Source organism: Sminthopsis crassicaudata, chromosome 4 (assembly GCF_048593235.1).
Source record: "Sminthopsis crassicaudata isolate SCR6 chromosome 4, ASM4859323v1, whole genome shotgun sequence".
Lineage (NCBI taxonomy): Eukaryota > Metazoa > Chordata > Mammalia > Dasyuromorphia > Dasyuridae > Sminthopsis > Sminthopsis crassicaudata.
Window position 1 is genome coordinate 30,129,157 of NC_133620.1, and position 20,855 is coordinate 30,150,011.

Sequence of the window (20,855 nt, forward strand, 5' to 3'; positions counted from 1 at the left end):
ACCAATTTAAGTACAAAGCATTTTAAACCTCAACAACCTTTTAAGTTTTCCAAATCATTTGCCAACTGCTTTCCCTATGGCACTGCTTTTCCCTATGGGTACAGCACCCCACCCGCCTTGCTACAGAACCCTCTGAATCTCCAGTAATTAGGCCCAAGAGCCTTGGACTGCTCAGCTTCAAACTCCTACCAAGGAGCCAATCTTATGAGTACATGGTTAGCACTGACTCACATGGCTCTCTATATCTAACAATGGTTCACAATCCACCCAGCTACCTTCTTCCCATCTGCCCAGTGGCAGCATGTATCCCTTCTACCCATTCCCACTCTTCCTAGAGGAAGACTCCTCTAGTACTCCTCCTTGAAATCTGTTATTACTTCCACCCTCACCTGGCTCATCCCCAAGCAAGGTGGTTATCCTTCTATTCCTTTCTACTCGATTTACCTTTAGCGAAAAAAAAAATTTCCCAATTAACAAGCATTTATTTTCTAACCTTCCTGCCTTATCATCCCAACTAAAAAATCAATAAAAATAGATGCGAAGATGGTGGAAAAGCATGAAGAAATAAACCACCTCCCCTCCCCTCCCCAGTACAAGTCATTCAAAAAGATCTAGAAAATGCAGGAGCCTGAATCCTGATTAGGAAATATAAGAAAAAGCAACTGAATGATTTTCAGTCCAGGTTGACACAAGGAAGCATAGGGGGTTTGGCCACAATCACGTTGGGTAGAACGTTCTAAGACAGAGAACAGAGAAAGAAAAGCCTCAGAGCAGAGAAGGGCCTCTGCTTGTGCAGGAACTGCTCACTGGAAACTTTGTACTTCCCTTCCCTTCCCAGTTCCAGGTCCCATATCCAGGGATGACTGAGGAGGGTAGTTGTCCTTAGGGGTGGTATGACAAGGAAAGGAGTGGTGAAGGGCTCTAAGCTATACACTGAGAGGAGCAAACTCAAAAGCAAATAGCAACTGTGCACTTCCAGCCTCAGGAGCAGAATCCACAGAACTAGGGCAGGAAGCCCAGATCCAAGGGCAGCCAATAGTTCTGTACCTCTGGTTGCAGAGCTTCCTAACTGCCTGACTAATAGGGGCTGAGTTCAGAAATAAGTCTACTGGAAGTCTAAAAGGGGCAAGCCCACCAGCCTGCTACTCTGGCACAAACTCAAGCCAAGCACAGCCATCATGCTTTGCCCTATATCTGATCACTCTGAGAGGTAATAGTCTTTAGCCCGAACTGTTCCTGAAGTCCTAGAATAACATAATACTCAATTCCCATATGAAAGCAGCAGCAGCAGCAGCAGTCTAGACCTACCCCCCAGAAGTATGGCAGAGCCACTTCAAGTCTAAAGTCAAAAGTGGGCTAGAAGAATGAGAAAATAAAGAATCCCATCATATAAAGTTATTATGGTGAAAAGGATGCTCAAGACAGAACCCAGAAGAAAAGAATGGGTGTTCATGGGTTTGTCTGGGTCTCCACGAGACTTCTCTCCTTGTTCTCCTCATACCTGTCCCATCCTTTCTTCTGGCTTCTTTACTGGTTCTTCACCCAAACATTTTAGCCCAATTAACCTAACAAGATTCCTTACTGGTCTTTGCATACAACCCTACTCCCATGTCCGAGGTTTTGCACCAGCCATCCTCCACACTTGGAATACTCCTCTTCAGTGAAGACCTTCTACAAAAAGGCTTCCTGGTCGCCCCCTCTCTCTTTCTTCTAAGCTACTCCCTCTCTTCCTGTGCTGTACATATAAATACACCTTCTCTCCCTGTTGGCCTTGTTCTCAGGCTCCTTGAGCACAGGGCCTGCTTTGTTTCTGCCCATGAATCTCCATCTCCGAGTACATCCCAATCATTTAAAAATGTCTCGTTGGCTAACTGATGAGGTTTCCCCATGCCATAGAAGCACAGTTCCACTGCCAGTGAAGTCGCCGCTCTCAAGAGCTCTGAGCCCTGCCACGTACCTCTCCGCCAGCTCTCTACCCAAGGCGGCTTGGGAAGAGCTTTATTAGGGATAAAAGTCAGAGCCAGCAGGATAGGGCTGGGGAAGGCTGAAGCCTTTGCTGCCAAGGCCAGGCAGTGGGGAACTCTGAACGAGGGCAGGAAGGCACAAGCTATATCTCAGCAGACTGTCACAACCATGCTGTTTGGGGATGGATTCTGCCAGATTAAAGTCTTAGCTTTTCTTGGGTCTATGCCCAGATCAGTCTGTGGAAGGTGTGCTCTCCGTCATGAGCAGAGACAAGACTGGAACTAAAGAAAGCCATCCTTTACTCCTCCTGGCTGTGCTGGACTGGAATGCCATTGCTCCCAGGGAGACCATCCGGGACCTCTCTTTTGCTTCTGGGAGGTCAAGCTGGGGTAACTCTGGGACCTTAGGCCTTAAATGAGAAATTTCTTTCTTTTTCTCACTATTTATTGCTTTTCTTTTTTTCCCCCTCTTATCTCTCAATTAAATGTATTTTAAAATGTTAACATTCATTTTTAAAAATTCTGAGATGCAAATTCTCTCCTTTTCTTTTTCCCTCCCTCTCCTTAAAGAAGACAATTTGATACAGGTTTTACAGGTATAGTCATGCAAAACATTTCCATATTAGCCATGTTGCAAAAGAAAATAGACCAAAAAGAAAAAAACACAAGAAAAATAAAGACAAATTTTAAAGTATGCTTCGATCTGCATTGAGCCTCCATCAGTTCTTTCTCTGGAGAATATTTTTCAGTGTAAGTCCTTCTGAATTGTCTTATAGAGCTGAGAATAGCCAAGTCATTCACAACTGATTATCGATGAATTATTGTTGTTATTATGTACAGTGTTCTTCTTGCTTGGGTCACTCTACTTTGCATCAGTTCATAGGAATCTTCCCAGGTTTTTCTGAAAGCATCCTACTCATCCTCATTTTCATCAACACAATATTCTGTCACAATCATACACAACTTGTTTGATCATTGCCCAATTGATGTGCATCCTGTCAATTTTATAACACTTTGTATGTACTTCCAAATTGTTCTCCAGAATACTTGGATGGGAACAACTAGGTGGCACAGTGGATAGGACTCAAAGCTGGTCTCAGACACTTAACATGGCCTAGCTGTGTGACCCTGGGCAAGTCACTTAACCCCAAGTGCCTTAAAAAAAACAAACAAACAGAATAGTTGGTGGTAACAGTGCATTAGTGTCCCAGTTTTTCCATATTCCTTCTAGCATCTTTCATTTTTCTTTTCTGTCATGTTAGCTTGTCTGTTGGTATGAGGTGAAATCTCAGAATTGGTTTAATTTGCATTTCTCTAATCAGTAGTGATTTAGAGCATTTTTATATGACTATAGATAGCTTTCATTTCTTCTTCTGAAAACTTGGGTCTGTTATCAACTGGAGAATTGCTCTTATTTTTATAAATCTGGTTCACTTTTCTGAATATCTAAGAAACAAAACTTTTGTTAGAGAAATGTAACAAAAAATTTTTTTTCCCTGGTTTTCTGCTTTCCTTTTTTTTTGTTGTTGAGACAATTGGGATCAAGTGACTTGCCCAGGGTCACACAGCTGGGAAGTGTTAAGTGTCTGAGGCCAGATTTGAATTCCGGTCCTCCTGAATTCAGGGCTGGTGCTCTACTTTCCTTTTAATCTTGATAGTAATGGGTTTTATTTGTCAAATCTTTTTAATTTCATGTAATCAAAATTATCCATTTTATATCTCATAATATTCTTTATCTCATGTTTGAACAAGTTATCCACAAACCTGACAGGTAAAATATTTCATGCCCCTCTAATTTGTTTATGATACCACCTTTTATATCTAAATCATGTACCCATTCTGACCTTATTTCATTATGCATTATGAAATATTGATCTATTCCTAATTTCTGCCAAATTGTCTTTTAGTTTTCCCAGAAATTTCTGTCAAATATTGATTCCTTGTGCCAGAATCTTGGATCTTTGGGTTCATCAAACAGTAGATTACTATGGTCATTTACTACTGTGTGTTGTGAACTTGATCAGTTCCACTGATTCACTACTCTATTTGTAGGCAATGCCAAATTGTTTTGATGATTACCATTTTATAATTTACTTTGAGATCTGGTATTGCTAGGCCACCTTCTTTCCCATTTCTTTTCCTTTGGTTCCCTTGATATTTTTGATCTTTTGTTCTTCCAGATGAATTTGATTATTTTTCTAGCTCTATAAAATAATTTTTGGTAATTGATGTAACATTGAATAAGTAATTCAATTCAGGCAGAATTATTATTTTTATTATATTGGTTCAACCTCTCCTGCTCAATTCATATCTCTCCAATTGTTTAGGTTTGACTTTATTTTCATGAAAAGTGTTTGGTAACTGTGTTCATTTAGTTTCTGGATTTGTCTCAGCATGTAGATCATCATCTATTTTATACTACCTCCAATTATTTTAAATGGCATTTCTCTATCTCTTGCTGCTGAGTTTTATTGGCAATATAAAGAAGTGCTAATGATTTATGTGAGTTTATTTTATATCCTGCAACTTTGCTAAAATTATTTCAACTAGTTTTTTAGTTGAATCGCTAGGGTTCTCCAAGTACATAATCATATTTTTTGCAAAGCAATAGTTTCGTTTCCTTATCACCTATTTTAATTCTTTTTCTTCTCTTTTTGCCACAACTAACCCTTCTAATACAATATTAAATAACTGTAGTAACAATAGGCATCCTTGCTTCATTCCTGATCTTACTGTGAAAGCTTCTATTTATGCCCACTACAGATAAAACTTTCAGGTCATTCTAGATAGATTTGGACTAAGAGTACTGGTTCAGAAATCAAAAAGATCTGAGTTCAGATTAAAATTCAGACCATTAGCTGTGTGACTCTAGATAAGTCACTTAACTGTATTTGCCTCAGTTTCCTCACCTGTAAGTTGAGTTGGAGAAGGAAATGACAAACCATTCCAATATCTTTACCAAAATAAAAACTCCAAATGGGTCAGACATGACTAAATAATATTTATCATTTTAAAGGAAGCTCCATTTATTCCTATGCTTTCTAATGTTTTTTTTTAATAAGAATGTTGTATTTTGTCACAAGTCTTTCTTCTGCATTTATTGAGATGCAGGTTTTGTTTCTAATTATGAATTCATGTCGATGTTATTATGTCGATAGTTTTGCTAATTATGTCGACAGTTTTCCTAATATTGAGCCAGTCCTGCATTCCTGGCATAAATCTCACCTGGTCATTTGTGATATATTGCCATAATCTCCTTATTAGTATTTTATTTAAAATTGTTGTATCCGTTTTCATCAAGGAAAATGATTTACAGTTTTCTTTCTGTTTTTGCTCTTCCTTTACTTTTAGGTTTCAAAATCATATTTGTCTTGCTCTTTTTTGGCCTACTTTTCCAAATAATTTATATAATATTAGAATTAATTACTCTTTAAATGTTTGGTAGAATTCACTTATGAACCCACCTAGTCCTGGGGATTTTTTCTAAAGGAATTCACTAATGGCTTATTCATTTTTTTTTTCTAAAATAGGGTTACTCAAGTATTTTATTTTCTCTTCTGTTATTATGGGGAATTTATATTTTTATAAATATCTAGCCATTTTACCCAGCTTGTCAGATTTATTAGTATATAATTGACCAAACTAAGTCCTAATGGTTGCTTTAATTTCTGTAGAGAGCCGAAACTCTGAAAAGGTATACTTAAATCTAGGTCAGCAAGGTACTTATAGCTAAGCATATACTTAATGCTTAGTATGGTGATGCAATGGTTGCCCACAGTGTTGTAGTGATGTAATCATACTGAGGTATTTAAGGGAGTCTCAGAAACAGAATGCTCTCTCAGCCACAGACACAAGAGAAGATGCCAGACTCCAGACTCCATCTTTGACCAGCCCTCCTGCCTCCTTCACTCTTCCACTAAAACCAAGGACTCAGGCTAATCCCAAAGTCCTTCAGAGAGCTAGTCCGGACATTACAATTTTCCTCTTCATTAGTGATGCATTTATCCTTTTCATTTTTTTTTTATACTAGAAATTTGATTTTCTTCTAACTTTTTAAAATCAAATTAATCAATGATTTGTCTGTTTTGTTGGGGGGTTTTTCCATGAAATCAGCTCCTAGTTTTATTAGTTCAGTAGTTTTTTGTTTGTTTGTTTGTTTGTTTGTTTGTTTTTTTTAACTTTCAGTTTTATTAATCTCTCCTTTGATTTTAGAATTTCCAATGTGGCGTTTGACTGGAGATTTTTAATTTGTTATTTTTCTATTTTTTTAATTGTATGCCCAATACATAGATCTGTTCTATTTCTATTTTATTGATGTGATTAGAAATAGAGTTTCCCCCTAAGTACTGCTTTGCTGCAAAATAAATTTTGGTATGTTCTTCCATTGGTTTCATTCTCTATAATAGAATTTTTTATTGCTTCCATGATTTGTTTTTTGACTCATTCGCTCTTTAGGATTAGATTAATTAATTTACAATTAAGTTTTAATCTATGTCTCTGTGCTCCTTTATTGAATGTAATTTCTATTGCATTACGATCTGGAAAGATGTATTTAAAAATTCTGCTTCTCTGCCTTTGGTTGTCCAGGACCAGCCACCACTTTGGTGTGACTAACTTTCCTGCAAATCTCCGACATTGTCTGGGGCTGGAAAATTGTCTTACCCGGGCCTTCACTTTATTTTGTCACTCCAGAATTCAATTTGAGACACTCTTTTAAAATTGTGTAGAAGGCAAGTGGGGAAAATTCAGGTGAGCTGGCCTGTTTATTGCTTTTTTTGTGGGAGCCTCTACCTCCTGTGGAATATCTGGTTCAAAAACCTAACTTCACAAGCATTTGATCAGTCCATTCCTAAGTATTTACTGAGCACCAGGCACTCGGCCCAAGGCACTCCCTGCCATCAGAGACCTGCCATATTAACAGCTAGATGACAAGTGGAAGGAAGGGAGGAGCCGGAGACAGTGATGAGGGAATGTGGGTTCCTTTCCAGTACCAGTGATGCTAGGACTCTGATTACTATTCCCAGAGCAAAGGTGAAAGGTGGAAAGAGAAAGGAGAGGCAGATGGCCGGGCTCAAGTTAGCTGGCAGATAGCCGTATAAAACAGAGCCTGGGCTGAGGGAGTTCTGACTTGTCCTTCCCTCCAAGCAGCTCCGTCCTAGGCGGCTGTGCTGACAATATGTCCCCTAAAAAAGATCACAAGGCTCTAGTGCACCCCATACTCAAGCACACTGGAGTGCAGGCTTTCCTAACTCTAGCCCCAGTGCCCTTTCCTCTGTGTCCCCTAGAAAACTTGTTAACATTGGCAGGACCCTGCACGGAAGCCAAGCCAAGCTGTTCTTTTCACCTTCCAAGGAACTCACATGGAGAAATCTTCCCGCCCAGACCAAAATTCAGGAAATGTACCAGCTATGAGGGGGTGGGGGTGCCCCAGAAATACACTTTGACTCGTGGGCCCAAGGACAAGACCACGCCACCTGAGAGAACTCAAAATCTGCCCTAGCCCCACGGAGACGGGTCCAGGACACCCTGGTCTTCCCTCTCAGGCCACATGAGCCCCTGTCTCCTCCTCCACGTACTTCTTAAGGCATCTTCCCTGCTGGTGTAGCAGTGGGAGAAGGAGAAATTTCCTCCCCAATCACTGGCCACAATTTTAGAGAGAAAAGTCTAAGAATGAGTCCTCCAGAATCCCTTCTTCTTTTCTTTTCATTTTTCCCCCTTTCTCTATACTACTTCTCCTCCTCTCCTTTCCCCTTCTGTCTTTCTCCTCCCTCTGTCTCTCCTTCTTCCCCTCTCCCTCCTTGACCTTCTCTTCCTCCCCCCTTCCCTGCTCCTTCTCTCCTTTTCTCCAGTTTTCTCCTTTGATTACATTGCTTTCCTAAAAAGAAAGTAAATGGCTGCATTGAGGGAGACCTTGCAGGACCTGACCTAAGGCAGGGACTGGCCATGACCCCAAAGACCGGGGAGGGGGGGGGAACTATGGACTTCCCAGGCTGCTTGTGATTTGGGGGTTCTTGGCGCTCAGAACCGGCTCTCTGAACCGGCTCTCCAATTGCTCTGGCTTCCCCCACCCGACAAGGCCCTGAGCTCGGTGCCAGTCCAGCAGTGGGCTTTGTCTCCTGGAGGCAGCGGCGCCGTGCTTCTGGCCCGCTATCACTTTCCTGGCCCAGAAGGATGAGGTGCTTTGTGGTCTCTCCCTCCAGCCCGCGGGCCCTCAGCCTCTTCCCTACTGCTCCTTTGCTTAGCAAAGGGGCCTCGCAGGGGCAGGGAGCAGCTTTTCCCCCTCCTCCAGTAAGCCAGGTGATGAGCAATATGTGGTTGCTCACTCCAGGCTGCAAGCACAAGCCAGTGGCCATAATGCCAGGCTGCAGACGTGGCTGCCACAGGCTGAAGGGCCTCCAGGGCCATCTCTATGGCACTCACCTGTCCCCATAGGCCCCACCTCCCATCCTGGCACAGCAGGCTCAACCCAGTTCTCACAGAGGCACCACGTGGGCAGCCGGCCACGGCCATAGCACTCAGGGGCCCCTGGCTTTTATCTGACCCCACACAGGTCGGGGTTCAGGGTCTCAAGTTCCTGGGGAGCAACAGCTGGAGCTGCCCTGCACAGAGGTCGCCAGGCTCTCTGTGCCATGGACCACTAGCGCCTGGGCTGACTGGTCACAAAGGCACGTGACTCCCACTTGCCAATTCGAGCCCCTGAGGACAATGTCTCCCCGGGCCATCTGACCACCAGATGGTGCATGGAACAAGAGGGTTAGAAAGGCCTCCCAGGCCCACGTGGACACAAGGCCTAGCAGGGAGGTCGAGGATCTGCAGTGAGGGAGGAGGGGCCAGGCAGAGCCTCTGGAGAAGCCAAGGCCAGACAGGGCAGCCTCCTCCCTGCTTGGGTCACCAGGGGACATGCTTCCCCGCCCTGCCCCTGATTCCCTGGCTTGAGCCCTCTTTCTGTAGCATCCCCTCTCAGGAGAGTGGCTGGGACCCCAACCCAGGCTACTTTCCTTTCCCTGGCCTCTACCCTGCTCCAAGGCCAGACAGTGTATGAGGCCCAGAAGGAGCCCTGGTGGGAGCCTGACTAAGAAGCCAAGTCAGTTGCCAGCAGGCAGACCTGCCCCCTGCCTTCTGCCCCCTGCCCTCCACCGATTGCTTTCAGAGAGTATGTTCAGGGACAGAGCAGTCAATCTATCCAGAGGGCCTGTGAACAAGGTCTGACCAAACAGTTGTGCTGACCAGGACTTGGGTGGTTTCTCAGGGTGGCCATGGGCACCTCACCTCCCGGGCTGCCCCTCTGGCCCCACCTCCTCACCACAGCCTTTATTTCCATCCTACCAAACCTGGGGGAGGGAAGCCTGGAAGGCCCGCGGGGCAGAGAGCAGCCTGGGATAGGTCATTATACCCAAAGATTGGGCTGCATTTTTGGCCAGGCTCCCCAGAGGCTGTGTTGTTGGGAAGTCATTGGCTCTGTGCCCCCAGCCAAGCCAGCGGGTCTGGGGGGGCAGAGGGCACTTACTTAGGGAAGATGGCGGTCATCAGGGCAGATGCGTAGCCAGGCTTGCAAGCCCCGTCTGACAAGTTGGCATACTTGGTGGCTAACTCTGCAGGCCTGTGGGGGAAAAGGAGCCGGAGTTAGCAGGCCCAGCGCCCTCCCCGCTCCTCCCCCAGCACGCCCCCTCTCCATCGCCCTCCATCTGGTCCTTCAAAAAGGAGAATCCTGGACTGTCTCCAGCCTGGAGAGGTCCCCTCCCCCTGAAAGATGCTAGCGAAGGACCCCAGAGTATGAGCTAAATACCTGCCCCTGTCCCTGATAAGGGGCCCTGGCCTCTACCTGAATACTTCCAGGAGGTTCACCCCTTTCTGGCAGACAGGTGGAGGAGCACCTGGGGCCAGGGAGACCTGAGTCCACATGTAACCTCAGACACTTTCTAAAGGCCTGGGGGGAGAAGCGGGGGCAGGGGCGGGGGAGGGGGGGAGATGAAGGGACGCTCCGGCAATCACAAAGGGAGCCAGAGACACCGTTCCCACTGCAGCGAGCGTGACCATGCCAGAAGAAGGCGCAGTTTGGGGGCGGATGGGAAGGATGGAGGGGCAGCCCCGTGGACCTAGGGCTCGAAACAAGGGCATTTCTGGGCTGAAAATCTTCCCGAAGGGCAGCCATTGGGACATCACTATAGCTCTGAGTCAACGGGAGTGGGGAACTTTCTTCCCTAGGCTAGAGACAGGAGCCTGCCGGAGAAAAGGGCTTCCACCAGGCCCAAGGCCTGTCTCGGGCAGGATCCCTGCAGCCTCCTCCAGACAGAATGGCAGGGCTGCAGCCTCTGCTCAGTGCAAAAGGGCACTTCCGGAGAAACCCCACAGTTTGGCACTGGCTTATGCAGGAGCACCATGAGGGCCTCGCCATCTTGTAGAGGGCACAGCCAGGGGCTGCTCGAGCCCTCCTGAGGTCCAGAGGCCACACACCCCGAGAGCTCTCTCCAGGGGGGTGCAGAAGATGTTGCCATTGTGTGCCAGGGGCCTCTGGGAGCCCCTGAGGGCTTGGGCTGCTGAGGTCAGAGAGGCTGTCACAGGAAGGGGGAATGAGAAGGAAGAAAGCATTCATGAAATGCCTACCATGTTCTCTGCAACTGGGCTAAAAATTTCACAATTATCTCATTTGATCCTTACAACTCTGAGAAATAAGGGCCATTATTATCCCCATTTTACAGTTGAGGATACTGAAGCAGGCAGCCATGAAGTGGCTTGTGAAGCTCACACAGCCACTAAGTGGGGAAGGTGGGATTTGAGTTCAGGCCCCAGCCCCATATACTGCACCCCAGAAGGTAGACGGGTTCCTGAAATCGGACCGCCCCGAAGCCTTCTCTGCTGCCGTCCTAACTCTATCCCTACAAGAGGGAAGGCACACGGGAGAGAAATCAGTCTGTCTCAGAGGGGCCCCGTCCCCTCCAGTGCGGGGCTCGTTATTGCTGGGCTGGACACGCAGCCCGAGTCAAAGGCCAGGGGTCAGCAGACTTTAGTCCCCAGAGGTAGTGAAGGGGATGAGGCAGGCCCAACTCCCTCCTCTCCTCATCCTGGCATCCCGGGGGGGTCCAGAAGGCCTCCTCCACAAAGAAGTGCCCCCTCTGGCCTCTTCGACAACAAACAGGCAAAGTCAAGGCCATTCCTCAATTAAAATGCCACTGCCATGAGCCACACCGCCTGTGCAGGAGAAGAATAGGGGGAGTGTTGGGCCGGCTGAATCACTCCCCACAGCAGCCCCTGCACGGGTGCGGGACCCCCAGGCCATCTGTAACCCAAACCACAAAAGTCTCTGAACAGGGAGCATTTCATTGGCAGGCCCAAGTCCAAAATGCCACAGGCTGCTGAGGATGTCCAAGGCCACCCCAGATGCTTGGCTCTTGTCCTTGACAGAGCATCCGCTGGATCCCACATCACAGATCCATTGTCCCCCTCCTAGGCCCCAAGGGACAAGGCCCCCAGATCTGCGGCTACAGGAACAACACAGATTCACTGAACGAACACGAATCTGGAACCTGATCCTGTGTTGGCACTGAGGGAGCAAAGACAAAAAGGAAATGGCCCAGCTCTCACTAATTCGGTTCAATAATCAGTAAGCTCCTACTGTAGGGGCCAGGCATTGCGCTGAGAACTGGGGGATACTAATAAGAAAAAGACAGTCCCTGTCCCCAAGAAGCTTACACTCTCATGGGAAGGATAACACAGAAAGGGAGCCCACCCAGAGGTGACTCATAGGGGAGGGGCTCTGCCACTCTGGCTGCCGACCTAGTGGACTCCACTGATGAGCAATGTTCTTTTAAAAGTGAGAGGCCAGGTTTACAGTGCAGGTACAATCGAAACCCTTTGCAAGTCTGAAAGCTCTAGATAAATATTATTTATTATTATTATCATCTCTCTTATGTACATAGCTATTAGCATGGAGTCTCACCACAGGGACCTAATAGAGTGTTTGGCACACAGTCTGTGCTTAATGCTTGCTGACTGACTGAACTCAATAGGCAAACGACACCGGGGCTTTCTTGAAGTTGTACCTCCCTCAGAGAAGCCCAAGATCCCATTAGGGGTTTTTTTGGCTACAGCTTCACACTGCTACCTCATATTGAGCTTACAGTCCACCTAAACTCCCAGATCTTTAACTAGCCAATTGTCTTCTACATGTCTCTTTGTATTTGGTTAAGTATCAGGGTTTCCCTGTGGCTTATAGACTATTGATAAACACTGAAGTTAGAATGAAGATGTGTCTCTATGCCCAGGAATCCAGGAGCTAATCAGCCCAAAGGAGAGGGCCATCTCCTGTCACATTATCTGGCCACATTGCTTAAGGTATTTAAAAAGACACTATGTTTCGGATGAAAGACCCATTTCTAAAATATATCAAGAACTGTGTCAAACTTATAAGAATATAAGTCAATCCCCAAATGATAAAAGGTCAAAGGATACAAACAGACAATTTTCAGATGACCAATTAAAGCCATCTATAATGTTCTAAATCACTATTGGTTAGAGAAATGCAAATTAAAATAACTTTGAGGTACCACCTCACACCTTTGAGATTGGCTAAGATGAAAGGAAAAGATAATGAGAAATGTTGGAAGGAAATGTGGGAAAACTAAGACACTGATGCATTGTTGGTGGAGTTGTGAAATGATCCAACTATTCTGGAGAGCAATTTAGAATGATGCCCAAAAGGCTATAGAATTCTGCACACCCTTTGACCCAGCAATGCCATTACCGGGTCTGTAGCTCAAGGAAATCATAAAGGAGGAAAAAGAACCCCCATGTGCAAAAATGTTTGTAGCAGCTGTTTTGTGGTGACAAAGAACTAGAAAATGAGTAGAGGCCCATCAGTGGGAGAATGGATGGACAAGTTGCAGTATATGAAAGTAATGGAACATTATTGTTCTATGAAAAATGAACAAGCTGGTTATAGAAAGGCCTGGAAAAATTAACATGAATTGATGCTGAGCGAAACAAGCAGAACCAGGAATACATTGTACACAATAACAGCAAGAATGTGCAATGATTGGTTATGAAAGAGTTGGTTCTTCTCTGTGATTAAGTGATCCTAGGAAATCCCAACAGACTTTGGACAGACAATGCCATCTGCATCTAGAAAAAGATAAGATGGTTGAATATAAATCAGCACATGCTATGTTCACTTTTTTTCCTGGTTTTTTTTTCCTCTCCCCCATGGTTTTTCCATTTTGCTCTGATTTTTCTCTCCCAACATGATTCATAAAGCAATGTACATTAAAAATAACTAAATTTACTAGAAAAAAGAAAATGTATATAATTTAAAAGATTAGATCTGAAGATGATAAAAATGGAAAGGAAATGCCAGTAATCAGGTTCTTGAAAAGAAAATAGAAGAAAAAAGTTTTGTTATTTTCCTTCATTTTAACCATATCGCTTTAACCTAAGTTATTTACATTAGTAAAGCAATTTTATACACACAAAAAAATAAGAAGGCACTGGCTGACCTTTTGACTCGGTAATATAAATCTGGTAATCATTCTTTGGGCAGATGCCGGGCTAAGCAGACCTCAGAGGACTCTGCCAATTCTGCAGGTCCAGGGCTCTGAGGTTTTCTGTGGACTTGTCTTATTAGTGTGACCCTTGCCTCTGAGGGAACTTCATTCCCACAAAGACTGGATCTTCTTCCTAGATCTTCAGGAAGAAATGCAATGGTGGGAGAGAGGCAATTTAACTAGCATTAAAAAGGTACAAACTGTTGTAACTCAGGAGACACTGAGGACAGAGAGAAGGGACTCATTTAACTTTCATCCTAGGGAAGAGACACCTTCAAGAGCATCCTCAAGAGCCTTTGCCTGAAATCCTCAGAGAGATGAATGGTGGGAGTCCGTTTCCAGAATTAAGAAGTCAGCAGTTACTATTCAGAAGTGACTCTCACTGATCTTTCTCACTGTGATACATGGTTGAGGTATTTAAATATGACAGAGGAAACATGTAAGTGCTCAACTTAATTGTGATTATGATATGACTGATGTCCTTTGTTGTCACACTGCAAATAAACTGCACATCCAGCAACACTGATGTTTGTTTCAGTTTATGAGATTAAGCTATTTGAGAAAAGAAAATGAACAAAAGCTTCTAGGGAAAACGTTTTTTCAGTTTGTTTAATAAACTTCAGTGACGGCTCAGTGCTAACTGATTAATTAATAAGATTGTGCAGAACAACTCTAATTGGCTTAGAATCTGAAATGAGAATGAAGAAGGCAAAGGAGTCTGGTAATAGGATGAGGGGAGAGGGTCTGCTCTGCTCTGCAATTTGGGGGGGTCACTATCCTGTAAGCCCAAAAGCAGGCCTTAGCTGGAAAATCTTGAAGACATTGGAGCGAGAAGGTTCTGGGAGTCTACTGCTTCAGACATCCCTCAATCAGCAATGCACCAAAGAAAACCCCAAAATGCCTTGTGGGAAAGTAAAATCAGCATCAACTTAAATGAGCCAAGAAAAGCCAAGTGCAGAATCCTCCAAACCGAATGAGAAAGCTCTCAGAGCAGAACTGAAGGCCTCTCTCAAGGAAGGCACCGGGGAGGACTAAACACAGGCGGAAGACGGAGGGAGCAAAGGTGAGCAAAGAGAGACTGGGCCGGAGTGCTCATGAAGACAGTCAGGATGGAGAAAAAAGACATTTGGCCACCAACAGACCCGACAGCAGCAGACTGGACCCAGTTCTTGGGTAGGGAACAGAGGAGCAGGAAACCCTATGATTCATTCAAGGAGAAGGGACCGAGTTTGGGGCTTGAAGTCAGCAAAATTTCAGGTCAAATCCTGGCTCCAACTTAGACAAGTCAGCGAATGGGAAACCCATTCCCATATCTATCCGAGCTCTGGTAGCCCTTGCACCACCTCTAGTCCATATAGTCAAGAAGACAAAAAGGAGGAGAGAGAGGAGGAGGAGGAAGGAAAGAAGAGAAGAAGGAAGAGGAAGAGGAGAGGGAAAAGATAAAGAGGAGGAGGAACAGAAGGAAGAGGAGAAAGAGGAAGAAGAAAAGGGAGAAGGAAGAGGAAGAAGGAGAAGAGGAGGAGAAGGAAGAGGAGGAAGAGGGAGGAGAAGGAAGAGGAGGAAAAGGTAGAGGAAGAGGAAGAGAAAGAAGAAAAAAAGGAGGAAGAGGAGAAAAAGGTCAGTGCTTAGCAAATCCAGTCACACTGACCAAAACCAAACTTTGATTATGCTAAGGCCTGGAGAACAGAAGCAGTGTACTTCTCTGCTCTCTGTAGGGAGGTGGGGGACAATAGATGCAAAATGTTGCCTACATTGTCCCCTTTACTTTTGCTTAATTACTTTTTTTAAATGACTATGGTATAAAAACAAGCATCAATAAAAATTTTTAAAAGGAAATTAGAGTTATGACCAATCTTACTAAAATACTCAGTTACCAAGAGACTAACTTAGAGAGTAGGCTGAAAGAGCAATTTCAGAATTATTGACATCCCAGAAATTTTAGAAAAAGCAAAGGAATCTGAACACGACATCTTGGGAAATCACAGAAGAAAACTTCCCGGGGTCCGGGGACTCCCTCTCAGCTCCAGGATAAAACACACTTTCCAGTTTGGTGCATAAGGACCTTTCCCAGCGGGCTCCTGCCCATCCTTCCAGAATCTCTCTCTTCAGGCTGAACTCTGGGCAGCATTCTTGTGGATGCGGGGGCCCCTGCTGGGTGCAGATGGCACGGCATAACCCCACTGAGATTCCTGGAAGAGATCTGGACACAGGCAGAGGAGTTTCCATCCACGCAGGAAAGACCAAGCGGACAAGGAAGCCTGCTGCCCAGAGCTCAGCACATACCTGGACAGATGCCCCATGGAGCCTGTCCAACAACTGTCTGGCATGGACAGAGCAGGTGGAGAGTAAGCCAGGCCCCAACCAGGCAGGAGGAGGAGGTGGCCTGGGCTGCCTTTGGGAGGCGCCGAGCACCTGTCTTGACCCCAAGCTGGGGCCCATCTTTCAGGACTGACGCCTCTAGGAGTGCCGGGCAGCAGGGAGACGGAGATGAGCCTCAGCCCAGGGGGGGAGGCCCACCCTCAGCGGGAAGAACAGTTACACAAAGCCAGTGGAGAACTGATGGCTCCCTCCATGGGGGTCCTCCCAGCCCACGGCTCACATGCTTTGGACTTGTGGGAGGACCCAAGCTGCAATCTGCGCCATGTCCTCTGCCCCCCACACTCCATCTCCTCTCCTCTCATGTGGCCTTGGCCCTGGGCTCCCCCACTCCTCTGTCCTACCCCTCCTAGTCTCTGAGCTGGCCCCCTTGGCTCCTCGCAACTACTGGGACCCAGAGCAGCTCATGCCTCCCTCTCTTAGAACTCCTTCATAGGGTGACCTGTTTAGACACATGCAGATATAGAGCCCGTGTGCCTACTGCTTAGGGGGGCCATGGGGTATCTTGTGCAGCCTTGACTAGAGTCTTCCACAGGACTTTCCGGACGGGCTACTCTGGGAATCCACCATCCTAAGGGGCCGAGGCCCAGCTCAAGGCTCCAACCTCAACATCTATCCTAGGCCGCAGCCAGACACACAGGGGGCCAAGGAGAAAGCCTTTGAGCCTGCTTTCTAACGAGGCAAAACTCAAACCCAGAGGAAACAGACCAGGAGCCTGTGAGCAAGGGAACAAAGGGAGTCAGCCCCCAGGCTTCCAAAGGCAGCATCTGTTCCATAAAAGGGCAAGTCAGGCTTTGGGGGGATGGAGAAGAGAAAGGAAAGAGGAAGACAAGGAAGGCAGGAGAGAGAGAAAAGGAGGGAGAGAGGGAGGAGATGGGAGAGGGAGGGAGGAAGAGAGGAAAGAGGAAGAGAAAAAGAGGAGGCAGAGGGGAAAGGGCAGGAGAGAGGAGGCTGAGAAAGGAAAGAAGAGAGGGAAGGGGAAAGGAGGAAAGTGGCAAGGGAGAGAGGAGGGAAGAAAAGGGAAAGAGAGAGGGGGGGGGAAGGAGGAGGAAGGAGAGAAAAGGGAGAAGGGAGGTAAGTGAGGAGAGAGAAGGAAAGAAGAGTGGATGGAGTGCCCTGTTCTGTTCCTGCTCACAGTGGGGCAGCCCAGGCTCCCAGGAGGGAACTAGGGGAAGGAGTCTATAAAATCTTGCATAGGACTGGGATGTGAGGAAAGCTGGGTTTGACAAAAGCCAGGCAGAAGTCAAAACCAAGCACTCTCTTCCCAAAAGGCCTTGAGAAAGCCCCCAGTGCCACAGAGAGGCTGACAAAGGGGCCGGTGGGCAGGCAGACTATGGGGAGTGGCCCACCAGGCTCTTGGCCTGCAATCTGACTTTCTCCTTAGAGATGGCCAGGCCGGCCAGGCTGCAGGGCAACGGGCAGGCCAGGAGCCCCGGGGGAGGGTCAGAAAGCAAAGGAACAGGACCTCAGAGGGTCTGAACACCAGCCTCCCAGCTGACAGCTCCTCCCCAAGGTATAACATAGGAGCGAGGGGGGAGGGACACCAAAGCTGCCTGTCAGAAGACCCTTCCAGACAAGGGCCACCCCCTCTCAGAGGGACCCTCTGCTGCGTCACTTGGCCCTCCAGGCCACACGTCCCTGGGTTTTTCAGCCTTCCTGCCACGACTCACTTTTGAGCCACTTTTGCAGGCTCTCTATTGTGGGTCACACACAGCTATTCTTGCTTGTCTACAAATACCTCTTCAAGCCCGAGTTGATCTCACCTTCCTGGTCAATAGCTGGCAGAGGCCTCCAAGGCATCACATCCCACCCTGTCTCCACGTGGCCCTCCTGGGGTCAGCCAGTCCAGCAGAAAGGTAGCTCACAGCCCTCAGGGATCGGATTGTAAGGAAGCTGACATCCAGCCTTGGTTCCCTTCCTCTCAGCTTCCACCCACTGCTCCTGGTTCTGCTCCCAGAGGCAGGACAGTGCCAGGCTCACCCTCCCTCCACCTGGCAGCCTTTCAAACATTTCGGGACATTTGTCTCATCCCCTGGCCAATCATCAGCTAGCGTGCTCCCAAAGCCCTTCCCCAGCCGGTGGTCTGCTCTGGGGTCTTTCCGGCAGATCAGTATCTTTACACTGAGCATGTTTCGATGGCTTGGCGTGGGCACGGCGCTGTGGGCCCATCACTGCCCTATTCCTGGAAACTATGGCTTCTTGGGCCTACTCGTGGTCATGGATTTCTTGGCTGTCACATCCCACAGCAGACTTCCATCTGTCCCATCTGCTGTGCCCTCTGATCTCCGGGCACCACAGAGCCGGCCGGAAACATTTAGCATTAGCAGTGGAGCTGCCCTCCCTAACTGCCCTCTGCCTGGACTCCTGCCCTTGGACCGGCAATCTCCCAGCACCCTTCCCTTCCCTGATCCCATTGAGGCTAGATCCCCAGCTGCCTCCTCCGGGGAGCCCAGCCCCGCTCCTCCACAGACCACTTCAGGTCTGCCTGCCCTTCCCACTGGAAACCCTAACCACGACTAACAAGCTTCCCTTCCTCCTTGACTCTCTGGGAGACTGGCCCGTGCCCTTGAGCACATGCATCCCTGGCTGCCCAACTGTACCTTCCAGTATACCCCCACACCCTGTCTTTGTACAGAGACAGCTGGTGGCCCAGTGGAGACCATGCTGGGCCTGAAATCAGGAAGTCCTGAGTTCAAATCTGGATTCTGACATTCACTAGCTTTGTGACCCTGGAAAAGTCAGTCTCTGTTTGCCTCACTTTTCTCAGCTGGAAAATGAGGATGATAATAATAGCACTGGGTTATTGTGAGGACCAAATGAGATATTTGTAAAGAGCACTTAGCATGGTGTTTAGTACATTGTAGGTGCTATGTAAAGGCTTACTCTCTTCCCCTATTCCTCCTGCTGAACATGATGCCTAGCACACAGTAGGTGCTTAATAAATGCTTGTTGACTGACCAATTACAGTGGGGAAGTTGAGCCTCTTGCTCCCCTTCACCAAGTCCAGACTCTCCCTCTGCCTCCACCATCAACCATTTCTCAAATAATGGGTGCTGTTCTGGCCTCCCTTTTTCTCCCTTTCTGACTGCAGTGCCTTGATGAATCAACCCAGTTCTACACATCCTCCATTCTTGCCCTGAGTCCCAAGCCCTCTCGTGCAGCTCCAGCTCAGAGATCTGGGAGTCAGGAACAAGCAGCAAGGCCCACAGGGCCTGGCCACTCAGTAATGACAGACACAGTGAGAAGGCCTTCCTGGGCGGGACAGCAGCTCCAGCAGGCACTGGCTCCCCCAGGCAGGAGGCCTTGGCCTGTCAGTTCCCCCCCACCCATTTATTTCACGGTATCAGCCGTGGCTCTGGGCTCCCTCTTCTCCTATAGCTCTAGGCCCTGAGGCACAGAGGCTGCCCTTGGCCTTCTGGACCGTCCAAACCTCTGTGTAAAAGGGTCCAGCTGGCCCAGGGCTCTGGCCTGGGCAGTGGCTAGAGGCAGGTCCAGTCTCCAACGGGTAAAACTCTTCCCCTCTGAGAACAGCTCCCATGTTCTTGGGATGGGATCCTGGTGGTAGCTAGCGCTTGTCCCTCTCTCCATTAGAAGGAAGGCTCCCCAGAGCAGGCCTTGCTTGCATCCCCAGTGTCTAATGCAGATTAAGGGTTTACAACTCAGTAAACAAAGGCTTGCTGATTGAGTTAAATGAAATGCTTATTAAGTTGGTCATATAATGTCCCAGAGAATTCCCCAAAAGTCATTTCCTCTGCTCCATGATGGCAAACTGAGCCTTCCCTGGAGGAGGGAGTGAGGAACATTGCATTTTCTCTGGGCTTCATTAAAGACGCTTGAAATGAGTCTGGAAGCTGCCTGATCCTCAGGGGACTATATTGGGGGAGGGAGGGGTCACCAGATAGAGAGCTCTTAGGCTACCCCTGAAGGCCCCTCCTGACTCCTCAGAAGAAAGAGATACTAGGGAAGAAAAGAAGGCCATCAGGCAGAGATAATCCTTGGACTGGCCACTGGTTTGGGGTTTTTCTGTTTGGTTGTTGGGAGAGCAGGGAGGGAAGAAAGACCTTTCAAGTATAGGGCACAGTATGAGCAAAGGCCTGGAGGCAGGAAAGCCATGAGGAAAACTAGAAAGAAATTTGCCAAAAACAGCATTAGACTAGCACGGTCCACGTGGAGAGCTGACCCAGAGAAAGGCAGTTTCCTGAGATCAGAGGGTATTTTCAGTTTAGTCTTTCTATTCCTAGTGCCCAACAAAGTTCCAGGAGACGGTTTCAGAGAAACCTGGGAAGACCAGTATGAACTGATAAGAGAAAAGTGAGCAGAAGCAGGCGAACATTGTATAAAGCAACAGCAAGATTATACAATGATCAGTTCTGATGGACCTGGCTCTTTTCAACAATGAGATGATTCAGTTCCAATGATCTTGTGATGGAGAGAGCCATCTACACGCAGAGAGAGGACTGTGGGAACTGAGTGTGGACCACAACATAGGATTTTCACCCTTTTTGTTGTTTGCTTAATTTGGTTTTTTTTCTCATTGTTTTCCTTTTTGATCTAATTTTTCTTGTGCAGCATGATGAATGTGGAAATATATACAGAAGAATCGCACGTGTTTAACATATATTGGATTGCTTGCTGTCTAAGGAAAGGGGTGGGAGAAAAAAACTGAAACACAAGGTTTTGCAAGGGTAAATGTTGGAAACTATCTATGCATGTTTTGAATGTTAAAAAGCTCAAAAATAAAATTAGAAAAGAACTCTGATTAGCACAAGGAGAAAGCGTGATTCTGGAGGATTCCCTTCAAAACATGCTGTCCACCTCCAGTTAGAGAGCTAAGGTACACCTTTAGGGGAAGAGAGGAAAGAGACATTCACCAGCCATGGCCAAGGCAGGAAAGCATCTCGTTTGATTATACCAGTGTCCAACCTGTTTTGCTTTTCTTGCCTTCTCAGCAGGTTGGGGACAAAAGAGGAGGAAAGAG

General features: G+C 47.0%; 1 protein-coding gene across 7 annotated transcripts in view; it reads right to left on the minus strand.

Annotated features, from left to right (window-relative positions):
- Nucleotides 1–20,855, minus strand: part of ST3GAL3 (ST3 beta-galactoside alpha-2,3-sialyltransferase 3) — a 128,428-nt gene that overhangs the window by 41,701 nt on the left and 65,872 nt on the right. For 4 of the 7 annotated variants that reach the window (XM_074266157.1, XM_074266160.1, XM_074266159.1 and 1 more), the window contains one exon: nucleotides 9,472–9,564. The exons of the other annotated variants lie outside the window; for them this stretch is intronic. In XM_074266157.1, the coding sequence (XP_074122258.1) occupies nucleotides 9,472–9,564 (93 nt within the window). The remainder of the gene's footprint in view (nucleotides 1–9,471; nucleotides 9,565–20,855) is intronic. 7 annotated transcript variants of the gene reach the window in all.